The sequence below is a fragment of the Antedon bifida genome, chromosome 10, assembly GCF_963402885.1.
Source record: "Antedon bifida chromosome 10, ecAntBifi1.1, whole genome shotgun sequence".
NCBI classification, from domain to species: domain Eukaryota; kingdom Metazoa; phylum Echinodermata; class Crinoidea; order Comatulida; family Antedonidae; genus Antedon; species Antedon bifida.
In genome coordinates this window covers 15,821,080-15,841,820 of record NC_136235.1, presented here as the reverse complement: position 1 = coordinate 15,841,820, position 20,741 = coordinate 15,821,080, and the positions used below count along the sequence as shown (strand labels likewise).

The window sequence follows — 20,741 nt, the reverse complement described above, 5'->3', positions numbered from 1 at the left end:
TTCGTACGTTTTCCTGTGAATCAAATAGGTGCTATGTTGAATGAACCTTATATCGCTTGTCTATAGACGTCATCATGTACAAAATCGTCTGTTTATCTCGTTCATTGGTTGTATTCCGCCGACCTATCTTCACTTTTATCAGTTTCGATATTAGAAACCTTTCAATATTGTACTTCTAAATCCTTTTCCCATTGTAAGTCAAATTATGATGAGCAGCTACCGTAACTGTCGACCTATCTTTAAACTATTCAAATTGATAGAAAGCTATAAAAATCTCGTGTAACCCTGACTTTAAAATTTCTGATACGTTCGTGTTAAAATTATATGAATAGTAATTAATTTGACATTGTAGCTTAACGGTCAACTAAATGCCTACTTTGCGGGTAAAAAACAATGACCAAAGCAGTAATTTGTTACCTTGACCGCGTGTGATGAGCATTCAACTAGATAAAATTTAGAACTAGGAAGTGCCGAGTTTTTCCTTGACATACAGCCTGTTCTATTTTCGTACTACACAATCGCACCCACTAACCGTTCAGAGCTTGTTTGCATAGCCAGTTTTGCAAGCTAACCCGAGCTTCAATAAAATACAAGAATGTCCAGTTAGTTAATCCGGATTTAAAATTCGTATTCATCAAGCTGCAACACTGACCTCACTGAAGCAGCACGCTGGTGGCGTTAAGAAATAGTCATCGAAACTATCGAATTCACGAACACCATCGCTGCCAGTAGAAAAGGGATTGTGCCCATTATTAACGCGCGGTCGCATTCTCTATGCTCGAAAACGCACATACTATCGACATTCTTTACCTTCACGAGAATCGCTGCCAGTAAAAAGAAAATTGTGCCTATTAACGCTCGGTCACATTCTCTATGGTCAGAGACGCGCATATTTCCATAAGTCATCGAAACTGTCGAAATTCTTTACCGTATTCACGAGCACCATCGCTGCCAGTGAAAAAAGGATTGTGCCTATTAACGCGCGGTCACATTCTCTATGCTCGGATCGGAGACGCACAAGCTCAATGTGGGACCCGGAGTTTCTCTTTAAGTACGTGAAAACATCGCATTGCCAATCTGATGGCACACATTCCTCTTAATTTGATCCCCGGAATCTTATCATATTCATTAAAATATGAACTAAAGATGACATCTGGTTTTAACAGTGTTTAGGCCTAAATAAAATGATACCATACAGGTATATATAGATATGATTCGTCATTACTGCTAGTATAGAAATGTATTGTGAAAATGAATGACTTTGGCCTACAACATAAATGATAACAGTTAATAAGGCCTGATAACAACACCTTAAAAATGGTATTCGGAATGATATACTACCCCCAATGACGTCACTGATTGCAATATTCCTGAAATGTGAAACACTACATTGATATCGGCACTAAATAAGTTCCTTATTTGGAACATTATATACCTATCGTGTGAAAAAAGGGAAAACATTTCTCTACCACAACAGATGTATAAGGGACTAACAATGATCTACATCAACATACGATTTACCCCAATGGTGTGAAACTTGAAACACGACACAATCAATTGTGCAAGGGCCAACATTGATATACCATCACCACGCAACATGTTGAAGGGAAATTGATCTACAAACACCCGACGATGCGAAAATATATATCTACCATTTATGGAGAAAGTATGGTAAACATAAATTAATAGCAGTTAGTGTTAATAATTAAAGGCAAGAGAACACGCGTATAATTCGTTTTTGATTATCTCTGGTGGCAGCCTACATAAATTGAACTTCCTTAGTTATCAATGTATTGGTTTATAAATCGATATGGTTGTATCTGTATGAATGAATCAGGATTGTAGAAAATACTACTGTATTACTGTATATACTTGAAGTCTTTTAAGAATGTCAATAAACTATTTAAAAAAAAGTGTTGGCATTTTACCAACATCTGTCTTATTCCTAGCTATTTATATTTTTTTGCAAAGTGGTTCCGTAGTGGAAACGAAACAGACGCGTTTACGTAAAATATATGACGCAAAAACATTTTACATTGCGTTACACTGAACGCGTTTTCACTCCATGGATTAACGCGTTAAATAATTGCATTCACAACTGTACTGTAGGCCTGTCACACAATAAAAATGGAAACATAAACATCCGGTCCGTTGTCGTAAAACGGATGTTATTATATAATGTGTTTATTTTGACTAATTAAAACAATTAGTCTGCTTAGCTGGGCGTAAAATGTAAATAAACCAGGCTCATGAAGGTTAAGACGTACATATACGATTAATAATTTATTGATACAGTAACGTGGAGGGACTTAAACTCCACTCCTCCGTAATACAATATAATTTATTACTTCAATGAAGATAAAGCAGTGACAAGTTTAATATTTGCTATGCAACGTTCATTCCTCGAAAGCACGGAGGTATACCTCCATGCTCGAAAGCATAGAATTCTAGGTTGGGACTAAAACCAACGACCTCCCGATCACAACCCGGCGTTCATACCATCGAACTTGCTTGCGTTGATGACTAGGGTTATAGTTAGATTAGTCCAGGGGTGTTCTTCAAAATAATGTGTATTCATTCGGGGTAATGAATACACTATTTATGTTCAAAAGCGTAAATAAACGCATGTATTTAATCTTATAACAATTAGTTCAACTAAACAATTCAACACGAACAAATAATCAAGAAAGTCAAGTAATAATTTGGAACGAATTCTAAAATGTGTGATGAAATATTTGGAAAAATGGCTCTGAATGAGGACATTATAAGGATGTTTATGTACGTATATGACGTATCGCAAAACTATTTAACATAGCCTAATAGGAATACACCGAATCCGTAACGGACATTAAAATGGTCACAATTCCGAAAACTATAAATATTCAAAATACACACAATGTAAAGCACGATAAACTATGACGTCATCAATGTGAATATTTGATAAGAACCTATAGGTAAAATCAATTAAACTAGATATGAATATACCCACGGTAATAATTGGGATAATGTATACTTTGACTTTCCATTATACGTTACCGGAAATTACAAAAACACAACTCTGGTCTAGACAAAAAAATGATTTCTTTTAAAATATAAATTTCATGAGACATTGGGATTTTGCTTTTAACAAGCACACTTTCATGCAACATTTCTCAATAAAGCCAAATATTATACTAAGTCTCAGTAGTTGATATCGTCAAATTTATACCACCAGTGAAAAAAAATGAAAATGATTCGAAGACAAACAATTTCAATGCAGAGTTTTCAAACTATTTTAATAAAAAGCAAATTGAATTTCGAAGGAAGAACGGTTGAGATGAGAACCTGCTGGCCACCATGTACCGTATATTCGGTTCTGTTAAGATTTCAAAGAATACCAGAGTTTGTATAGGTACATTTTTACCAGATTTGAAACAAAAATAGGAATTCCACTTCCGTAACAGTTTCCCATTGACGAACCTCTTTTAATAACGGTCTGTATATTTTGCCGTGAAGCATCGTATTCAACGAAAAAATGTAATGTCACAATATTTTAAATGGTTAATGTCTTATTATTCGGACGGAGAGATGGAGTTGTTCCAATGTTTGCAGATAAAGAACAGTACAGTATTTTCAAGATGGCTAGCCAAACGAGGTCTAAAAAAAAACTACACTTCGAAAAGGAAAACAGATAATAAATAAATAATACATGTTTATTGTTGCTCTATTTGTATTTGATAAACATTAACAGGACTAGCAACAATAGATGTTTTGTTTCATCATTCGTTCTTAAATGTAAAATTGTTCTCGCCGGGCAAACTTTGTTCAAAATGTTATGGAAACTAAACTAACCATTACAAGTTTATGTTCACAGAATTAAATAATGTTTAATATGTTATATAAGTTTAGGAAACTCACCAATGAGCTTTGCTGTCAAATTCAAATAGGCGCGAACCGCGGCGTTAGTGCCTGGAATCTATTAGGCCTAGTAGAGTAATAATAGGAAAACCACAAACCGTATGTGGGCGAATTCCTACGTCAGATTCTGGGCCTCCGGGGTCTTTGGCCTAGCTAACAACATTGCTAAACACAATACCACCCTTTTAAATTAGATTATAAAGTCATTTTATTATTTCAACTATTTTACGTACCACATTTTGATGAAACATGTTTGACCAGAGAGACTTATTTTACATCTCCATGGTCTGATCAGGGAGTTGTTTGGTTAATAATTAAACTGTAAAAAGTATACCCTAATATGAATGATGAGGACCGAACTAAACGACGAATAAATCAGTAGGATTATATAATAGAACTGTGTATTATTACAATCTTATTTACAATAAGTAATTGTTATATGTAAATACAGTAATATATATTAATACCAATACTATTCTATGTGTATATACGTTAACCTTAGAAGTAGATACCACCGTGACGTGTTGACCTAAAGGTAATATGGTACAAACTAGGTTTGGTTTCCGAGTTTTTCCATTCTTCCCTATGGTTTATTCCGCATGACTGAGTTACAGTTGAGGAATGTGTTGTGTAGACAATTGTTTACTGTATTAATATTAGTAAGATATAAGTACAGCATTTTATTTTTGTAAAAACAAATTTAGTATACAGATTTTATGTAATATAAGAAACAGAAAAATTAACAAATCAAAGTTTAGTGGAAATTAAGTTTTTATGTAATAAGAAACATAAAAATCAACAAATCACAAATTTTAGAGGAAATGTTTAATTTTTCTGAAAACATCTTCGAATTTAAAACTTCATTATCATAAATTCACAAGCATAATTCTCTGGCTTCATTATGAATAATTCCAAGTTGTCACGTGGCAATCGTTTGGTAAGCGAGACACATTAGGATAATCCACAGAAACAGAGTTGAAATGATGAGGCTTATCGAACTGTACAGGTAACATGGACAGGTGCTTCGAGATTGTACGCACAAAATAATTATCATTAGACAACTTAATCGCCTCATACTTCGATATAGACAAATAAAATATATATTCATTACTCCACATAAACTTATACGTCATTATCAAGGATGATTCTGAAACTAAATGTAGAATAACCCATGGAGAAATAACATGATTAACCTAAGTAAATTAGCCAAACATTCGAACAACTTTTATGATTATTTCTCATTAACTTTTACATCGACACTTCTATATGAACGAGTGCTATACATGGCATCTGTTCTCCGGTGAAATAAGTAATGCCTATTATATCGGATGACAAAGGGAGTGGGATAGTATAGTTTGCACGTCTCCTTGGTGGGTCGGCTCTATCCTAAAACTATTGTTCATTTAGAAATACTGTATACGAAATCGTATCCACGGAATTATTAATAATTATTAAACCAGGGAAGAGTGAAAATTAAAGAGTGAAATTGTAATTTCACTCTTCCCTGATTAAACCAAACGAGAAACGTTTGACCACGCCCATTCGATTACAGTACAATGACCGAAACACAATCGAATACCCAGGCCTGGAATACCACTGTATCAGAACTAAAACTCCAGAAACGAAACAACTTAATCATGGATAAAATAAGTACAGTATCATGATCTTTTACCAAATGAATGACAATGTAATGGTGGTATTCCGAACTTTTATACAATGTTACGCTGGGTTTCTATTTTTAAAAACGCAAGTTTGGTTGCATGGTTTTATTTTAGTTAGGCCTACATTATTATTAAATATTGGGGGCTACGCTATACTTTGGTAACATGTTCAGAAAGATACGGTGAATGCATAACAGGTTAAAATGCACAGGTTCCTGGTAAGTCTACACAGTAGCCTAGCCTACTATACTAGTACTATTTTAAGCGTGGTGTTTGTGTGGACAAGCGATATATTGTAAACAACAAAATAAACAAATCTACGACATGTAATCAGACATTAGACGCGTCAATGGAAGCGGAATAGATTAAATGTCATGTCACTTTCCCGATGATTATTTAGTTGTTGACTCAATATACGGACATCTGTTTGCCGATAATAAAAGGCAAAAATGGAGAAGGAAGACCATGACGGGAATCAAAACAGCTGTAGCGTCAAAAACCAAAAAGCTTCGGGTGATAAAATGAAATGCATGCATTAAGGTATACACAAATTACAAATAAAGAGGCGGGGAATGATTATTATTATTAAATTAACTTCATAAATGTTAAAAAAGATGATTGTTATTTAAATATAGAAAATGGAAAAAAAAGAAAATGAAAATTACGTATGCCTACCAAAACTGCAGACGAGATCCTGTAAACGCAACAACAACGTTAAGTAATATGGTTACTTAACTTAGCGATGTTAAAATATATCTATGATCACTGGTAGTAGATTATAAAATTATATTGTTCGCCACTTATCTTGAATTTACCACCTCTTGCGATGTATCCACAACGATTTTTTTTGGCCCGATTCCGGAGCTGTATTTTTTTTCTCCTTTATCCTAATCAGGAAGTAAGGCACAGAGTTGAAGTTCAACAATGTTTTAAGCACGCACTTACCAAACCATCTCAAATAGCCAGAAACGATTCCAGGAAAATCACTCACAGTACTTACAGGAGTACGTAACATTTCCATTTTGGAAGAGGCCTAGGCTGAGTTTGAGCGCACACAATGTGACAACTTACGTTGTACAAGTCCTTCCGAGCAATGAGAGCGCATTCTTCGTAGTCAAGTAGCGTCAATGACCCGGCGATAAATGGCTTTTGCAGAGGCTAAGTTTGATTTTAAATAGCTAGCCTAGAATGGCGGTATGCACCCGCGGAGAAAGTTCATGGCCAACAGACCACGCCCCCGAGCTCGGGACGCCAACGCCACATTTCGGGCCTAACCATTCGGAACGACTGCTTAAATAGTACTATGGATTTAAATAGTTGATTTAGTCTTGAAAAATAACGTTTTATATAGAAAGTATTCCTATAAAAAAAAAGAAATACAAATTCTTCTTATTATTACACTTGGCATCGCGTGCATTATCGATTTGTGTCATTGGTTTTTTTTATACAATATAATTTACCATGAATGACGGACCAAACAAACATTCTATTCTTTCTGAGACAAACATTTTATAGAATGCCATGGAATGTCAACAGGAGTCATAATAATCAAAATAATAATAATAATGTTTATGAAAAATCGTAACATGCCAAAAGTATATGCCTCCCCCTGGTATTTAGTGTTGGACCCTTCCCGTATTAACTCAAACTCAGTGGTAATTTTAAGGCCGGGCAGAGTGAAATATACGGGAAACAACCATTAATCATGTTGTTACCCCATAACAAAGCTGTACAACAAGTCCCACGACACTTTTCCACACAAAAATGTTTTTAATAATTCTAGGCTAAAATAATGAATGGGAATTTTGACATAGTGTGCACTAATTTGCAGTGTTCGTAACTTACATGTAGTGCATGCTCCCAGTTGCTTTATATTATGTAGTCGGCGACAAGTTGATTAAAATCCTAATTACCTGTATTTATATTAATTATTCGGTATAACTAATTGGGCGCCACTGATCAGAGCGCAGGGCCGTTTGACATAGAATTATATGCAACAGTCAACTGACTTAAAGACAATTACCTAATTTAACCATGGGCTGTAGTACTTCGTTTAGAATTATGGTTTTTTTTGAAATTATGTTTTTTTATGACATAATTTTACAAGGACATAGATTTAACTCTTCGTCTGTTTTATATTCATGGCGCTCGTATGATTCAAATTTTTATTATTTAGATTAGCTTAGATATTTCGTAGCCTAGAGAAATACAACAATGATTTAGGATCGGACTGAATTAATATTCTTTAATTAAAAATTAATTATAAAACTCGGCTAAATACAGGGCTCGTTAATGTGTAAGAGGATTGACAACAGAAGTGGTGGCGCTATTTACTTTTCCAGATTCTGATTTATTTTAAATTCATCCATTCATCTCTTCTACCACCAGAAATAGTCCTCGTCATTTTGTTTTTGTCGTAACAATAACCACAATTACCAAATTAATATGAAACAATATTATACCGGAAAATGCTTCCTTGATATCACTAATTATAATTATTATATTTAAAGGCAGGCCTATACTGTTAAAGCATATTATTTTGTCATAAAGTTTCGAAACGCATTAATTTAGAGAGGGCGGCAAACATGTTTATCCCTGTGTCATAAAACAATAGTTTAGCATAGTTTAAGCAATAAATGTGGTCTAGTAAATATTGTAGGTCTACATAATGTCTTGAACAGTTTTGTGTTAACATAACTCTATCTGAAATGCTGCTTTACTTTTTAATATTTTCATTTATATTAAATTCGTAAATGTTTAACTGAAATTTAAAAGAAAGGGATAACTTTTTAAAGTGAAACAAATATTGATTTTTAAAACGTTGGTAAATTGGAACAAGTTTCAATGTAAAATGTATACAATACGTGCGTGCTATGTGCCATACATATGCCTACCAAAGTAAATGATCATATAGGCACATTATTAGTGTAAATAAAGCATTATTCAGTCATAATTTATACAAATTAGCACTGTAAACCCTCTTAACCCCACCCAAAAAAAGTCTTAAAGATTTCGCGGGAACCAACTTTTTTACATGTTTGTGATTGGCTTACACGTGTCATATGACATAGCGTTGCTTTTCAACTTCCGGGGACGCTGTCTCGTCGCCGCTTGCACGCCGCGAGTTTGTTTTAGGCTGGGCTTGTTGCTGTTTTAGTATTGTTATTTTACTTGGAAAGTACAGTATTTTCAAGATGGCTAGCCAAACGAGGTCTCAAAAAACTACTACAGTTCGGAAAGAATACAGAAGTAGTTCCACACGAACTCCAGGAACCCCTCTTAGCCCAACTCAAACTAGCCGGCATCAAGAGAAGGAAGATCTTGTGAATCTGAACAACAGATTGGCGGTGTACATTGACAAGATCCACTCGCTAGAGGTTGAAAACTCAGGCCTACAATCTCGTGTTACGACCATTGTTGAAGAGCATACACAAGAGATAACCAGTATCAAAGGTCTTTATGAAGCAGAACTTAATGATGCCAGAAGGCTACTAGATGAAACATCTAAAGAGAAAGCAAGGCTAGAAATCGACGTTGGAAGGTATTCGCAGGAGCTTGATGAATTCAAAGGAAGGTAAAAAAGTTACAAATCAATGCGGCAATGAATGCCAACCAGTTGATGATTTTTTTTCCATTTTGATAGATACCTAGGCCTAAAGTAATATCTGAATTATTATTATTAGGATAGTTTTATGAAATTTATTAGGCCTAGGTAGGTAGATGAATGATCTAAAACATTGTTTTTTTGGCACTCCTTCTTTATAAATGGAAAATTACTATCAAACTGCAGCCAGTATAAGGAAAGTACAATCAATACATTAGCTGTTTATGCAAAGTTGTTCATTGTTTATTACAATACCCATTGTACTGTTACATAATACAGTTTTTGTTGTATTACATTACAATACCCACTTACAATTTAAGTGGGTACTATTAAATCACATCCATTGTATGTTGCTATTTGTTTGTTTCATCATAATCATACTTTTTTTATATTCATTCCACAAAATCAAAATTTTAAAAGTCAAAGCTACTTAACGGCAGAATAATAATCTATCCATCACTATACAGTATCAACCTAACCCCAAAATAATGATTATTAATTACGTTATGGCTAAAGATACGGTACCGTGTATTAATTATCACTCACACATGATGATGAAATTATGCCATGTACTGTATAACAAGGGGAGGTGGGTGTTAAAACATCTATTGAAACTAAGTGCTTTTCAAATAACTGAATATTGAATGAAAATAAAGTAAAATTCCTCCAAACAAATCATAATTAAAAAATAATACACATTTTTCAGGTGTGGCAGCATTACTCATTTTGTGTGTATTGTAAATAAATTTATTTACAAAAAAATCAAGGTCACATTTCAAATAATAATAAATAATTACAACAATATTCTTTTGAAAGGTATTCTTTCAAACCTAGTGAATTAAAATTTAAATGTTTCCATCCTACGGTCATTCGCTTGACTGCACCCTTTATAGGTCAGAGTAATTAAAATAAAGTGATTCGGGTGTAAGCCCATGCAACGCAAGTGTTTTAGTACTGAATTTCCTTGATGTTGTTACTTAAAATGTCTGTTAATCAGCCTATTGTAAGAAAGGAAGTGGCTTGATGGACATCCTCTTTAGGCAGAGGAATAGCTTCCTGCATCAGAGTGGAATTGGGGATTTTTTTGTGGTAATATTACCCACACACTACTCGGTATACATAAGAAAGTAGGGGATTTAAATTACCACCGCATACAGTGAAAACGATTTCAATTCGTAGAAATGTGTACTTGAGTATATGTACAGTATTTAAAGGGGGATTCTGGGTTTAAAATTGCTTTTAAATATCGTTTATTTATTAAATAAAAAATATTATAACAATATAGACATGTCAGAATGAAGAAGTAATAACGAGAAATTAAAAAATTAAATTTCATATACATTTTAGGGTAAATTCATGGAAAGTCTGATTTTCAGCAGCTTAGGGAAGCTCATTAATATTCATGAGATATTCACAAAATCACGTCAGTGGATTCCAAACTCGCGACGTCATGTACGTTGTGTTTGTCAACTAATTTACATCTCTCTCCCCCTGTCAAACGACGACCACCCGATCATTGTGAAATACATTTTTTGTAGATTTTCTAAGCTAGGCCTAAAATGTAATAATAACAGTAGTAGCATATATTTATTTGACATTTAATGAAATACAAAATTTAGTACAGATTACGGAGTCATAAATTATATACTATTTTTATACCTCGAATAGTACAGATCGTATTATCAATATCGGCTTCACGTACTAGGCTAGGCCTAGCCTAAATCATTTTTTTTCATGGGTGAGAGCCATTCTGACCGTAGGGATTCCATGCCACGATGGGGCCCATCGTGGGCCTAGCTAGCCTACTACTAAACGATTGGCCCATAAATAACAAAACTCAGTGGATTCCAAGCCCATCCTATCAACCAAACTCCTAAACAATCTAAACCTAATACATTCTACAAAATCGGCTGTAAATATTGAGGCAAAACAAGGTCCGATCGCCGTCCGCACGTATGGTGTCCCGATCGTCTAAGTAGGCCTAAAATAGGCCTAGTTTACTCTCCAAAAAAGCGGATACTGCATCAAGCAAGTAGACCAGGTAGTAGGAAGGAGACCTAGCCGATCCGGCCCAGTTAAAAATTGAGCTAGCTAGTGTAGTAGACCCTATGCGAATTGATACTACCAGGCCTTTTACTATAGGCTACACTTGTTAAAATTAGCAATACTTATGTTTACAAATATTCCAACTCTCTCATTCGAGCTATATTATCTATACCATTCCGGTAGGTCGAGTCGACCTTCAATCAAATACTGTACATCGTTCATGTTGTGATATAGACGGGGTATACTCGACCCGACCAGTTTGGTATTGTATACTGTATCTGCTTATCACGTGACGATGCCAGGCATGGGCGGAGAGAGCACGTGTATCGTCGTCTCGCTCACCTCGCTCAGCAGGAATGTATACGTTACGCTTCATTGATTTTGAAGGCTTTCCCTAAGTCAGTGCGAAAATCGGCAAACGTAAAGTGCAAACATATCTAATTTTTCACTGTTTTGATGAATTTTCATAGAAAATTGACTTTATAAATGGAAAGACCGACTAAAATTACATCAGATAAGTATAATTTTACAAAAGTAATTGATATGGTTAATGATAACGAGTCGTCGGAAGATTGACTATTTCACGAATTTCCTATTCTGTAACACAGCGTCATATCGCCGTAGCTGCACTTGTAATCTGGCCTCATTTCACAGCCTTCGTTCTGCTTCACTGGGCGCTTATATAAATTGAAACTTTTACCGTTCAAGAGACAAACAAATATATTTTACATTTTTTACTATTCATTTTAAACCCGGAACCCCCCTTTAAACATGTCTGCAGTATCCTGTGTAGTGGTTATTGCTTAAGCCAACAGCAGTAACTGTATGATTAAGAATATGAAAATAAAACTAGACATGAAACTCGTCACTTTGACGAGTTAGTTATCCGCACAACGACAAACGCCACGTGCACGTCATACGTTGGAATATTGCACACAGATAAAGATTATGGCATTATGACAAGAACTGAAGAATATGATATGCTGTTAGTGCTGAATTCTGTCAATTTGTGTCATATAGTATATACATGCAAACAGTATAATCTGTATACATATTACATACAGTGTAGAATAGGTGAAATTACGGGACCCGCCATTTATTCCAATTTTTAACATGGCGACGGTATCAAAATGAAACACTTAAATAGCAATTTCTGAAGGAAATTATCTCAGGAACAACATATTAACGTGTAGAAGTAATTTGAATACGTAAAATATAGATGCGCACCCTTTTAAATGTGATGAACTATTACGCAAAATATGAAAATACGACTTTTTTTATTCAACTGGCCATATGATGACGTCACAACATCCGATTGGCAAAATGTTTACATGAATTCGTATCTACAATCCAATAGCTTCCAGAAAAAGTTTTAATCGTGATTATCACATTTTATTCTTACGAGCTATTACAGATTAAAATTTACTGTAAAGATGAAATTAATGACCCACGTAATTAAAATTTTTAGGCATGATGACGTCATAAAAATTAAAATATTTTTATCTCATGCTAAAGAAAGTTGATTGACCTACACAATATATAAATTTAGGAGAAAAAGGAATACAGATAAGCGTGATGCGCTCTATTGAATGTGATGAGCAATAACGAAAGAGACAAAAATCCTATATTTTACATTCGTGTGGCCATACGATGACGTCACAATGTTTTTTTAGCCTTATCGATGCATGATCCGATATCTACAACTCATCAACTTCTAGATTTTGTAATAAAAATAAACGGTTCACGGTTTACTTTAGAAACTATGACTGTTTAAAAAAAGACATAATTTTGACGATTTTTTAAGCTTTTTCATAAAAAACGCGCACGAATTGTCTTATTCAACGTGTTCGTATGGCGTTATTTAAACTGGAAAAGGTCTAAATTGTTTTCAAAATTACTAGGAAAGACTTGAAAAATATAATTCAAGAGAAAAAAATATGTTTTTAACGCTACGTGCGCACCGCGTGCGTAAAAAATTGCGCGCCCGTGGGAATTTTTGACATGCTCAAAATGACAAGAAACGCATAAAAAGTTGATTAGAAATTAATTTTGCGCATTTTGAAATTTTAAATGCGCGTGCGCGCGTAACTTCTTGTGAAACATGCCATTTTTAATCCGTAGAAAGTTTGCCCCTGATATGACTTAAATTTTGTCAAAGTGTCAATACTAAATGACTTTTGGCTTTTAATCTATAATCAATCATTGAAATTCATAAAATTGCGCGTAAGTCACGTTGCGCAACTATGACGTCATTCAAAAATAGGAGGTGCACAACTTCACGTAAATGCCCATATGTTGTCAAAGTTATGAAATGTTATGTTTACATATTTTAGAGAAACACGACTCACAAAAAGGAAGGAAGGAAAGAAGAATAATACAGAAAAAAAATATTGATCTCATACAATAACAAGGAGTTATCCGCTTGGTATACCAAGCGGATAACTAAAAAGTGTACTGTGTGTGTACAGTTAGATAAAGAAATATATCTCTTTTATTTGTTTACTGCAGTTTGGGTATTATTTTAGTACAGTGCCACAGTACTGACTGATACTGCAAATAATTAAAAAATTAGTTTTGAAGAAAAATAAACCAAAATATAATATTGATAATGCTACACTGTATAGTCCAGTAGTTGTAATTTACAGTACATTCAGTCAAAGTTAGAAATGACCAATTTTGTGGTCAAAGAAAGTTTTTATTGTTACTCATTGTCATCATTAATTAGTTACAGTTAATTAATAGTACAAATGAGCAACATTAAATTTGTCTTTTAAAATAGATTTCACAAGCTTGAGAAGGAACATGCGTCCACCATGAAGAAGATGCATAACCTTGAGGGCTCACTTGCAGACAAGGACGCCCGTCTTAAGTCTATTATGAGTGAGAACCGCCAACTAGAGTCTGAGAACAATGACTTGAAAAAGAATCTACAAAACAGAGAGAAGCAATTGACTGTTGCTAAGAAACAGGTGAATATTATTGAACCGTTTAAAATTGTTCTCCTATTAAGCCATATAGCCAATATTTTTGCCGTTTGGTCAGCTGTTTTACTATGGTTGAACTTCTCACCACAGGGTTGAAATTCTTTGTTACTGTATCTTTACACATTAGAGGTTAAAGATGGCCTACCTGTTAGACATGTATCAGCTATCTAGTAACAGAACATACATTTTTTTTATTTTTTTATTATTAAGTTAGAGCAATACCAAATATTTTGAATGTAGTATTTATAGTTTATATTGAAACCATGCAAAACTAAATCCTTTACAAAAATAAATAACAAAATGTTTATTTTTTTAGGTGGAAGAAGAAACCGTGCTACGTGTTGATCTTGAGAATCGACTTCAGAGTTTGAAAGAAGAATTGGCATTTAAACAAAATGTTTACAAAGAGGTGAGCTTTATTATATTTTAAAAATTGAGGTTGGTAGTTTTTTCTAACTGAAAATGATTGTAACAAAAGTGGGAATTACTATTTAAAAAAACCACCAGTGTCTTGATTAATGTGATATACACTCACGAAATATAGCAACACATTTATCATTTGAACATGAGGCTGCATAAGCACCTTTTATTAGTTATGAGGCATTTCTAAAATGATACCATTGTTATTTCAGGAGCTGACAAAGTCAAGAACACGTAGACAAGAGGATATTACCGAAATTGACAATCGTAGACGTGTGGAGTATGAAAGCCTTCTTGTAGATCGTTTGGAGGATATCCGGGAAGAGCATGAGGAGCACATCGAGAACTTGCGCGTTGAGACCGAAAAGGTTTACATCGGCAAGGTGAGTTAATAACGCAAGTGTGAATTAATTTGGATTTGATTAGTTTGATTACTAACCAAAATTAGGTTCTATTTATCGTTGTAAGTTCCCACAATCATCATGTTGATTATCACTAGTGGCAATCTTTTACAATCGCCTATTGATCAATAATGTTAACTGTCTATGGTCCTTTATAGAACACCTTTTCAATAATGTTAGCAGTCTATTGGTCCTTTATAGAACACATTGTCAATAATGTTAACTGTCTATTGGTGCTTTATACAGTAGAACACCATGTCAATAATGTTAACTGTCTATGGTCCTTTATATAACACCTTTTCAATAATGTTAGCAAGGTCTATTGGTCCTTTATAGAACACATTGTCAATAATGTTAACTGTCTATTGGTGCTTTATACAGTAGAACACCATGTCAATAATGTTAACTGTCTATTGGTCCTTTATAAAACACCCTGTCAATAATGTTAACTGTCTATTGGTCCTTTATAAAACACCCTGTCAATAATGTTAACTGTCTATGGTCCTTTATAGAACACCTTTTCAATAATGTTAGCAGTCTATTGGTCCTTTATATAACACCCTGTAAATGTTAATTGTTTTCTTAGTGCTGTTGTTTTTTTGCGTTTGCAGTTAGATGACCTGAAGCGTATTGCAGAACAGCAACGCAAGACTGCGTCTGCTGCGCAAGAAGAGCTCCGTGAAGTCAGACTTGCCAACAATAAGCTTGAGAAAGACAAAGCCGAATTGGATGCTGAAGTAAGTATATATAGTACTATCAAACTTTATGTGACAAAAAAAATGCTAGTTTGATAGTGTATACAGAGTTAAGATGTGGTTCATATAATTTTGATAACTAATTTATATTCAGTGCTTTTAATTTAATATAGACATGCATGTATCTCACAATAGATCTGTGTTTTTGAGGTATGCCCAAAGATTTTGTCCAGAGAAATTTTTATTTTAGTTCGGGTACATTTAGTTTTAATTTAGATAAATCTTGCTAAACTGCACAGCAAGCATCCTAAGACTTCCAGAAATAGAAAAACATGGCCAACATCAACAGACCTTTATAAAATATAACGAAATAGATTCGGGTGGGACCACCTATTTTGCTAGTATGTAAGTAGATGTTCATATTGATTTAGGTTATAAGATTATAGTATAACAATCTTAATTTCTCTTTCCTTTATATAGATCGATGCTTTGAACAAGAGAATTAAGAGTTTAGAGAAGCAGAACAAGGAGAACCGCGACAACTTCCAATTGTCGTTGAATGACCGTGACGATGAACTTTCTTCCCTCCGAGAGCAAATCCGCGTGCAGCTATCCGAGTACGAGACACTGCTAGCAACCAAAGTGTCGCTTGATGCCGAGCTTGCGGCTTATAATAACCTTCTGGAAGCAGAGGAGGTTAGGTAAGTCCACAATGAATGTATTATACAGAGACCGTGGCGGATTTAGAAGGGGAGAAGGCTTCTGCATGTATCTCTGCATTTTCCACTAAATTCCCTTTCTCCTCCTCTCCCCCTCCCCCTCCTCAACATTAAGATATTTTTAATGTTCTCTTTACTTTAATTTCCCCCCCACCCCCAAAATTGTTTAATTATACTATTAACTGTAAGTAAACTTGTCTGCTTTTACACTATTTAGTAATAGTATTATATAAACTTCAACAATAAAGTGATTCTATTTTTGCCTGTGTATTTTCTTATTGCAATATTTTGCAGCATAATTGTTTTTAACTTTGGATTTAAATCTGGTTTAGATTGAATATTACACCATCCCCACCAAGAAGCCAGTCCAGATCTCAAAAGAGAGCCTCTGCTAGAACCCAGACACCAATTCGTCAACTTCGTGCTAAACGTAGACGTGTCCAAGACGCCTCCAGCCTTGTCCAGAGTGACCATTACAGTGGGTCAGTATCTATTGCGGATGTCTGCACAGATGGCAAGTTTATCAAGTTGAAAAACAACACAGAAACGGTAGTGTATTTTTGTTTTCAGTTTGTAATAATTTTGTTTCAGTTTCTATATAATGGTTTAGGCTTTTAACAAATTGTTATGTTTATTTGTTTAGTTTAACATCGCATGCATGATTGATTTTTGGGTTTGGCTCAGTATTAAGTTTTTTTAGTGAGAATTCATACTAATGTCATTATACAAAATTATATAACCTATATAAAATATCTTTAAACTATATTTATATCACAATTGTTACCAGATTATGATTCGGTGTTACAAATTACGATACGATAGTATTTATTGTTATTTTTTACAACAAGGTACAAATGAAATTTGGTTGGTTGATTTACATTTGAAATAAATACAATAACAAAGAAATTACAGAGATATAACAAACTTGCTATTAAATACATGAATAGAATTATAAACAAATGATTGTCAGCAATGTTTAGTGTTTTGATTCAGAGTGATCAGTCTACCAGTTCGGCTAAGCTTATAGAATTTATTTGAGGGTGATCGGGATCTTGACAAATTTTATTGACAGTTTTTAGGATGTCCCTTTCATGAAGTGAAATAAGAGGTTCAAGGCTAATGCCGATTATTTTACTGGCCCACTTTTACAATTTTAGCTAGTTTGTTTATTCTCTTTGAGTTAGATTCGAGAACCAGACAATTGAGCCAAATAAAAAAACACTTCTATTACTAAATTCACATGTGATATTGAAGCTTGTAGATAGATAGCCAAGTAAAAGTTTATTATTATTATTTTTTTGTAGGACCAAGCACTAGGAGGTTGGCTACTAAAGTGTTCTGTTGGCAATGATGAGGTGACATATAAATTTGGAAGCAAGTACGTACTAAAAGGCGACCAAGAAGTGACCGTCTGGTCGTCCGGAAGTGGCCATGCCAGTAACCCACCATCTGACCTTGTGGCTAAGAATAAGCCTTCATGGGGGACTGGAGATGAAGTTTCAGCTACCTTACAGGATAATACTGGAGAGGTAAGGTTTAACCCCAACAAATCCTGATTTTTATTTATTAAGAATTTTGTATTTTTAAATCTTTTGAAACAAAATGAAAAATTGTATTTTATGATGACCAATGATGAGCATTTATTTATTAAGGGTGACCTGTCCAGTTTCAGTGAGGAAACCTATCATTAAGGGTCCTTGATAAACAAAGGAATGCATCAAATATTCAATACAAAGATAAAAGCATGAACATTCTGTACATGTATGTATCTGTCCTAAGATTGTTTGTACTAAAATAATACAATTGTTTATTTGTTTAGGCTGTTGCTACCCGATCATTGAAGAAAGAATACAACTATAGTGATAATACAGTAAGATTTGTTTATATTATATAGGCTATGTGAACGTGATTGATTGAAATGGCATCACATGACTACCATCCCAATGATCATAAACATTAGATTTCCTTGCAGATTATTAAATTATTGTGTAGCAACTCGCGTTTGACGACAAATAAAAAATCCAACATACCACTGGAGTTTGAACTCCAACTCTCAAAAACACGTCTAGTCACACGACAAGGTTATAGCTGTGGGCCATATGAATACTCAAAATAAACATTTCAACTAAACTATGCATATATGGTGCCCTCTTTTTGTTGTGCGGCCTCTATAGATAGACAAAAGATCGTTTGAGATTGGTCAATACTCGCAGGAGTAACCTGGTATGTGCGGGAACTTTGAGAAGGAATCATTAAATTAGTAATTATTTCCCTTTATACGTTCATTCTATGCAAGGTAAGGTGAACGCTACTACTAACTATGCAGGCTTATTTATTTAGGCTAGGCCTAGCCGACCCAACAGTTATTCTACTGATATTTGACTATATAATATAACAGATATCGGTGAAATATAAGATTTCAAATCCACTTTGGAATGATATTTTTCTCAAGGTAATATATATTTCCCTAAGCTTGGCTTTGGTTTACAGCTAGAAAGTCCCAGATCCAGAATTTTCTTATTCTACATTCCTAACTTGACTGGATCATCATCTATCTACCTTCCCAATTTTGTACCATATTGTATGATTGTATAATAGACCATTATAAAGCTCTGTCAATTTTGTTGTGACATATTGTGATATATGGACACGATGATGTTATATCACTACAATATTTGGGTATATCACCATCACCATATTTAAGTACATCACTTTTTTGGGTCAAACTAGTTTAATAGTGTAGACAAAACTTAACATTGAATTAATTTTTTTCATTTTTAGGAAGGAGAAAGTTCCAAGTGTATTTTGATGTAAACAATTTTATAAGATTTTAATAATGATTGAAGTAGGCAGATGGAACAAGACAAGACAGTACCTCATCACCAAAGAATATACACTATCTCTAACTAACCCATTTAGTCTTTTATATTAATGTTTTAACCACCTCAAAAAATCTAATTTAGAACCACCTCGGATAATTTGCAGACCAATTGAACCTTGCTAGTTTATTGGATTTTATTGTATGAATTTATATGGGTACAATCCAGTCTGCTATTGGAGCTGTTACCTGCTGATACATGATCACTGAATAAATTATAAAGAGTAGTTTTGAAATACAATAATATAATGGTGAGCAACATTTTACCAAACAAAGTACTAAACACTAATTTGAAAAATAAACTAAATATTATTGCTTATTTCCATCATTGCGTAACATTTTTTGGAAGAACCCTAATATCTGCACTACAAAAATGGACAATATGATGTCTTCAACTCATTGTTAACTTTTTATATACAAATTTGGTTGAGGATGCTGTAATTTTATATTTTTATCTTAGTTTTTGATAAACATTATAATTGCTTTTGATGAAAATAATATTAGCTACTAGCTATTTTATTTTCTGTAAAATAGTTTTGCCAGTAGTTGTGTTGCTTAGATGTAAATAAAGTTACATGTACTTGTCCGCTCATAAAGCTGTTGCGTTTTTATATTCTCTTATATCAATACAGTATTCCTTACTGCGCTTAAGAAATCTTGCATATAATTATGAAGAAGATATAAAAATGCAAATATTTTTATAATGTACATGAGGCCTAGGAAATTCTAGGCGCCAACAGAGATATGTACTTGCCTTTGTATGATTCTATGTGTGTGAAGTTTTTGATAATTCCATATCCGTTCATCGTATTGGCTAACCACTGGTGCTTCTATATGTATATATATTTTTTATATAAACATTTTCTGCTTCTTGAATATAATGTTGATAAATTGGCTATACTTTCACCACATGTACTACATTTACTTTTATTAATATTTTGAAGCGCACATATCAACCTCAATGTTCAGTGCTCACTTTTACCCCTGTAAATAATTGATTTTTAATTTTAAAAGAAGATAGGGTCCTTGCAGTACTTAAGTACTTGAGTACTAAATAAAATAAGTCCAACCTACAGTGTATTTGTATTCCAGCCATTTTAGCTGATCCATTTGTTTTTATTTCACATTTTTTGATTTACACTTTCTGTTTGATTTTAGTTACTAACATTGTTGAGTGTATATTGTAGCATGAATAGCAACCTTTGTAGCACTGTAAACTTTATGATGCATGGATACTGACGAAAGTTAATAAAAAAAAAGTGGTAAAATGTTTGATTGACACCATTTCTTGACAATTTTTTCGTTTTGAATCGCATGATAATTCAACTATACTAGTACTAGCTTGCATCAATGAGTTAATTGTACTTGGTATGTTAAAAACACTAGTGAAAGTCGTGCACTAGATATACTGTATATCAGAATTGCCATTAAGCTGA

At 33.8% G+C, this 20,741-nt stretch overlaps 1 protein-coding gene across 1 annotated transcript; it reads left to right on the top strand.

Moving 5' to 3' along the window:
- The first annotated feature begins 8,652 nt into the window (after positions 1-8,652).
- LOC144853896 (lamin-B1-like) lies at positions 8,653-20,349 on the top strand. Its single transcript, XM_078711756.1, has 10 exons — positions 8,653-9,132; positions 13,988-14,177; positions 14,509-14,601; positions 14,825-14,995; positions 15,625-15,750; positions 16,189-16,409; positions 16,760-16,976; positions 17,732-17,956; positions 18,247-18,297; positions 19,209-20,349. The coding sequence occupies exons 1-10, from the start codon at positions 8,753-8,755 to the stop codon at positions 19,239-19,241; spliced, it is 1,707 nt and encodes a 568-aa protein (XP_078567882.1). The 5' UTR covers positions 8,653-8,752; the 3' UTR covers positions 19,242-20,349.
- Positions 20,350-20,741: the final 392 nt, after the last annotated feature.

What these genes read in the sequence shown, in the direction of transcription:
- LOC144853896 (XM_078711756.1), top strand. Translation starts at nt 8,753, where the DNA reads ATGGCTAGCCAAACGAGGTCTCAAAAAACTACTACAGTTCGGAAAGAA. An exon ending in CTGGAAGCAGAGGAGGTTAG is followed by an intron (nt 16,410 to 16,759) that starts GTAAGTCCACAA and finishes AATCTGGTTTAG; the next exon opens with ATTGAATATTACACCATCCC. An exon ending in TACAGGATAATACTGGAGAG is followed by an intron (nt 17,957 to 18,246) that starts GTAAGGTTTAAC and finishes TTATTTGTTTAG; the next exon opens with GCTGTTGCTACCCGATCATT.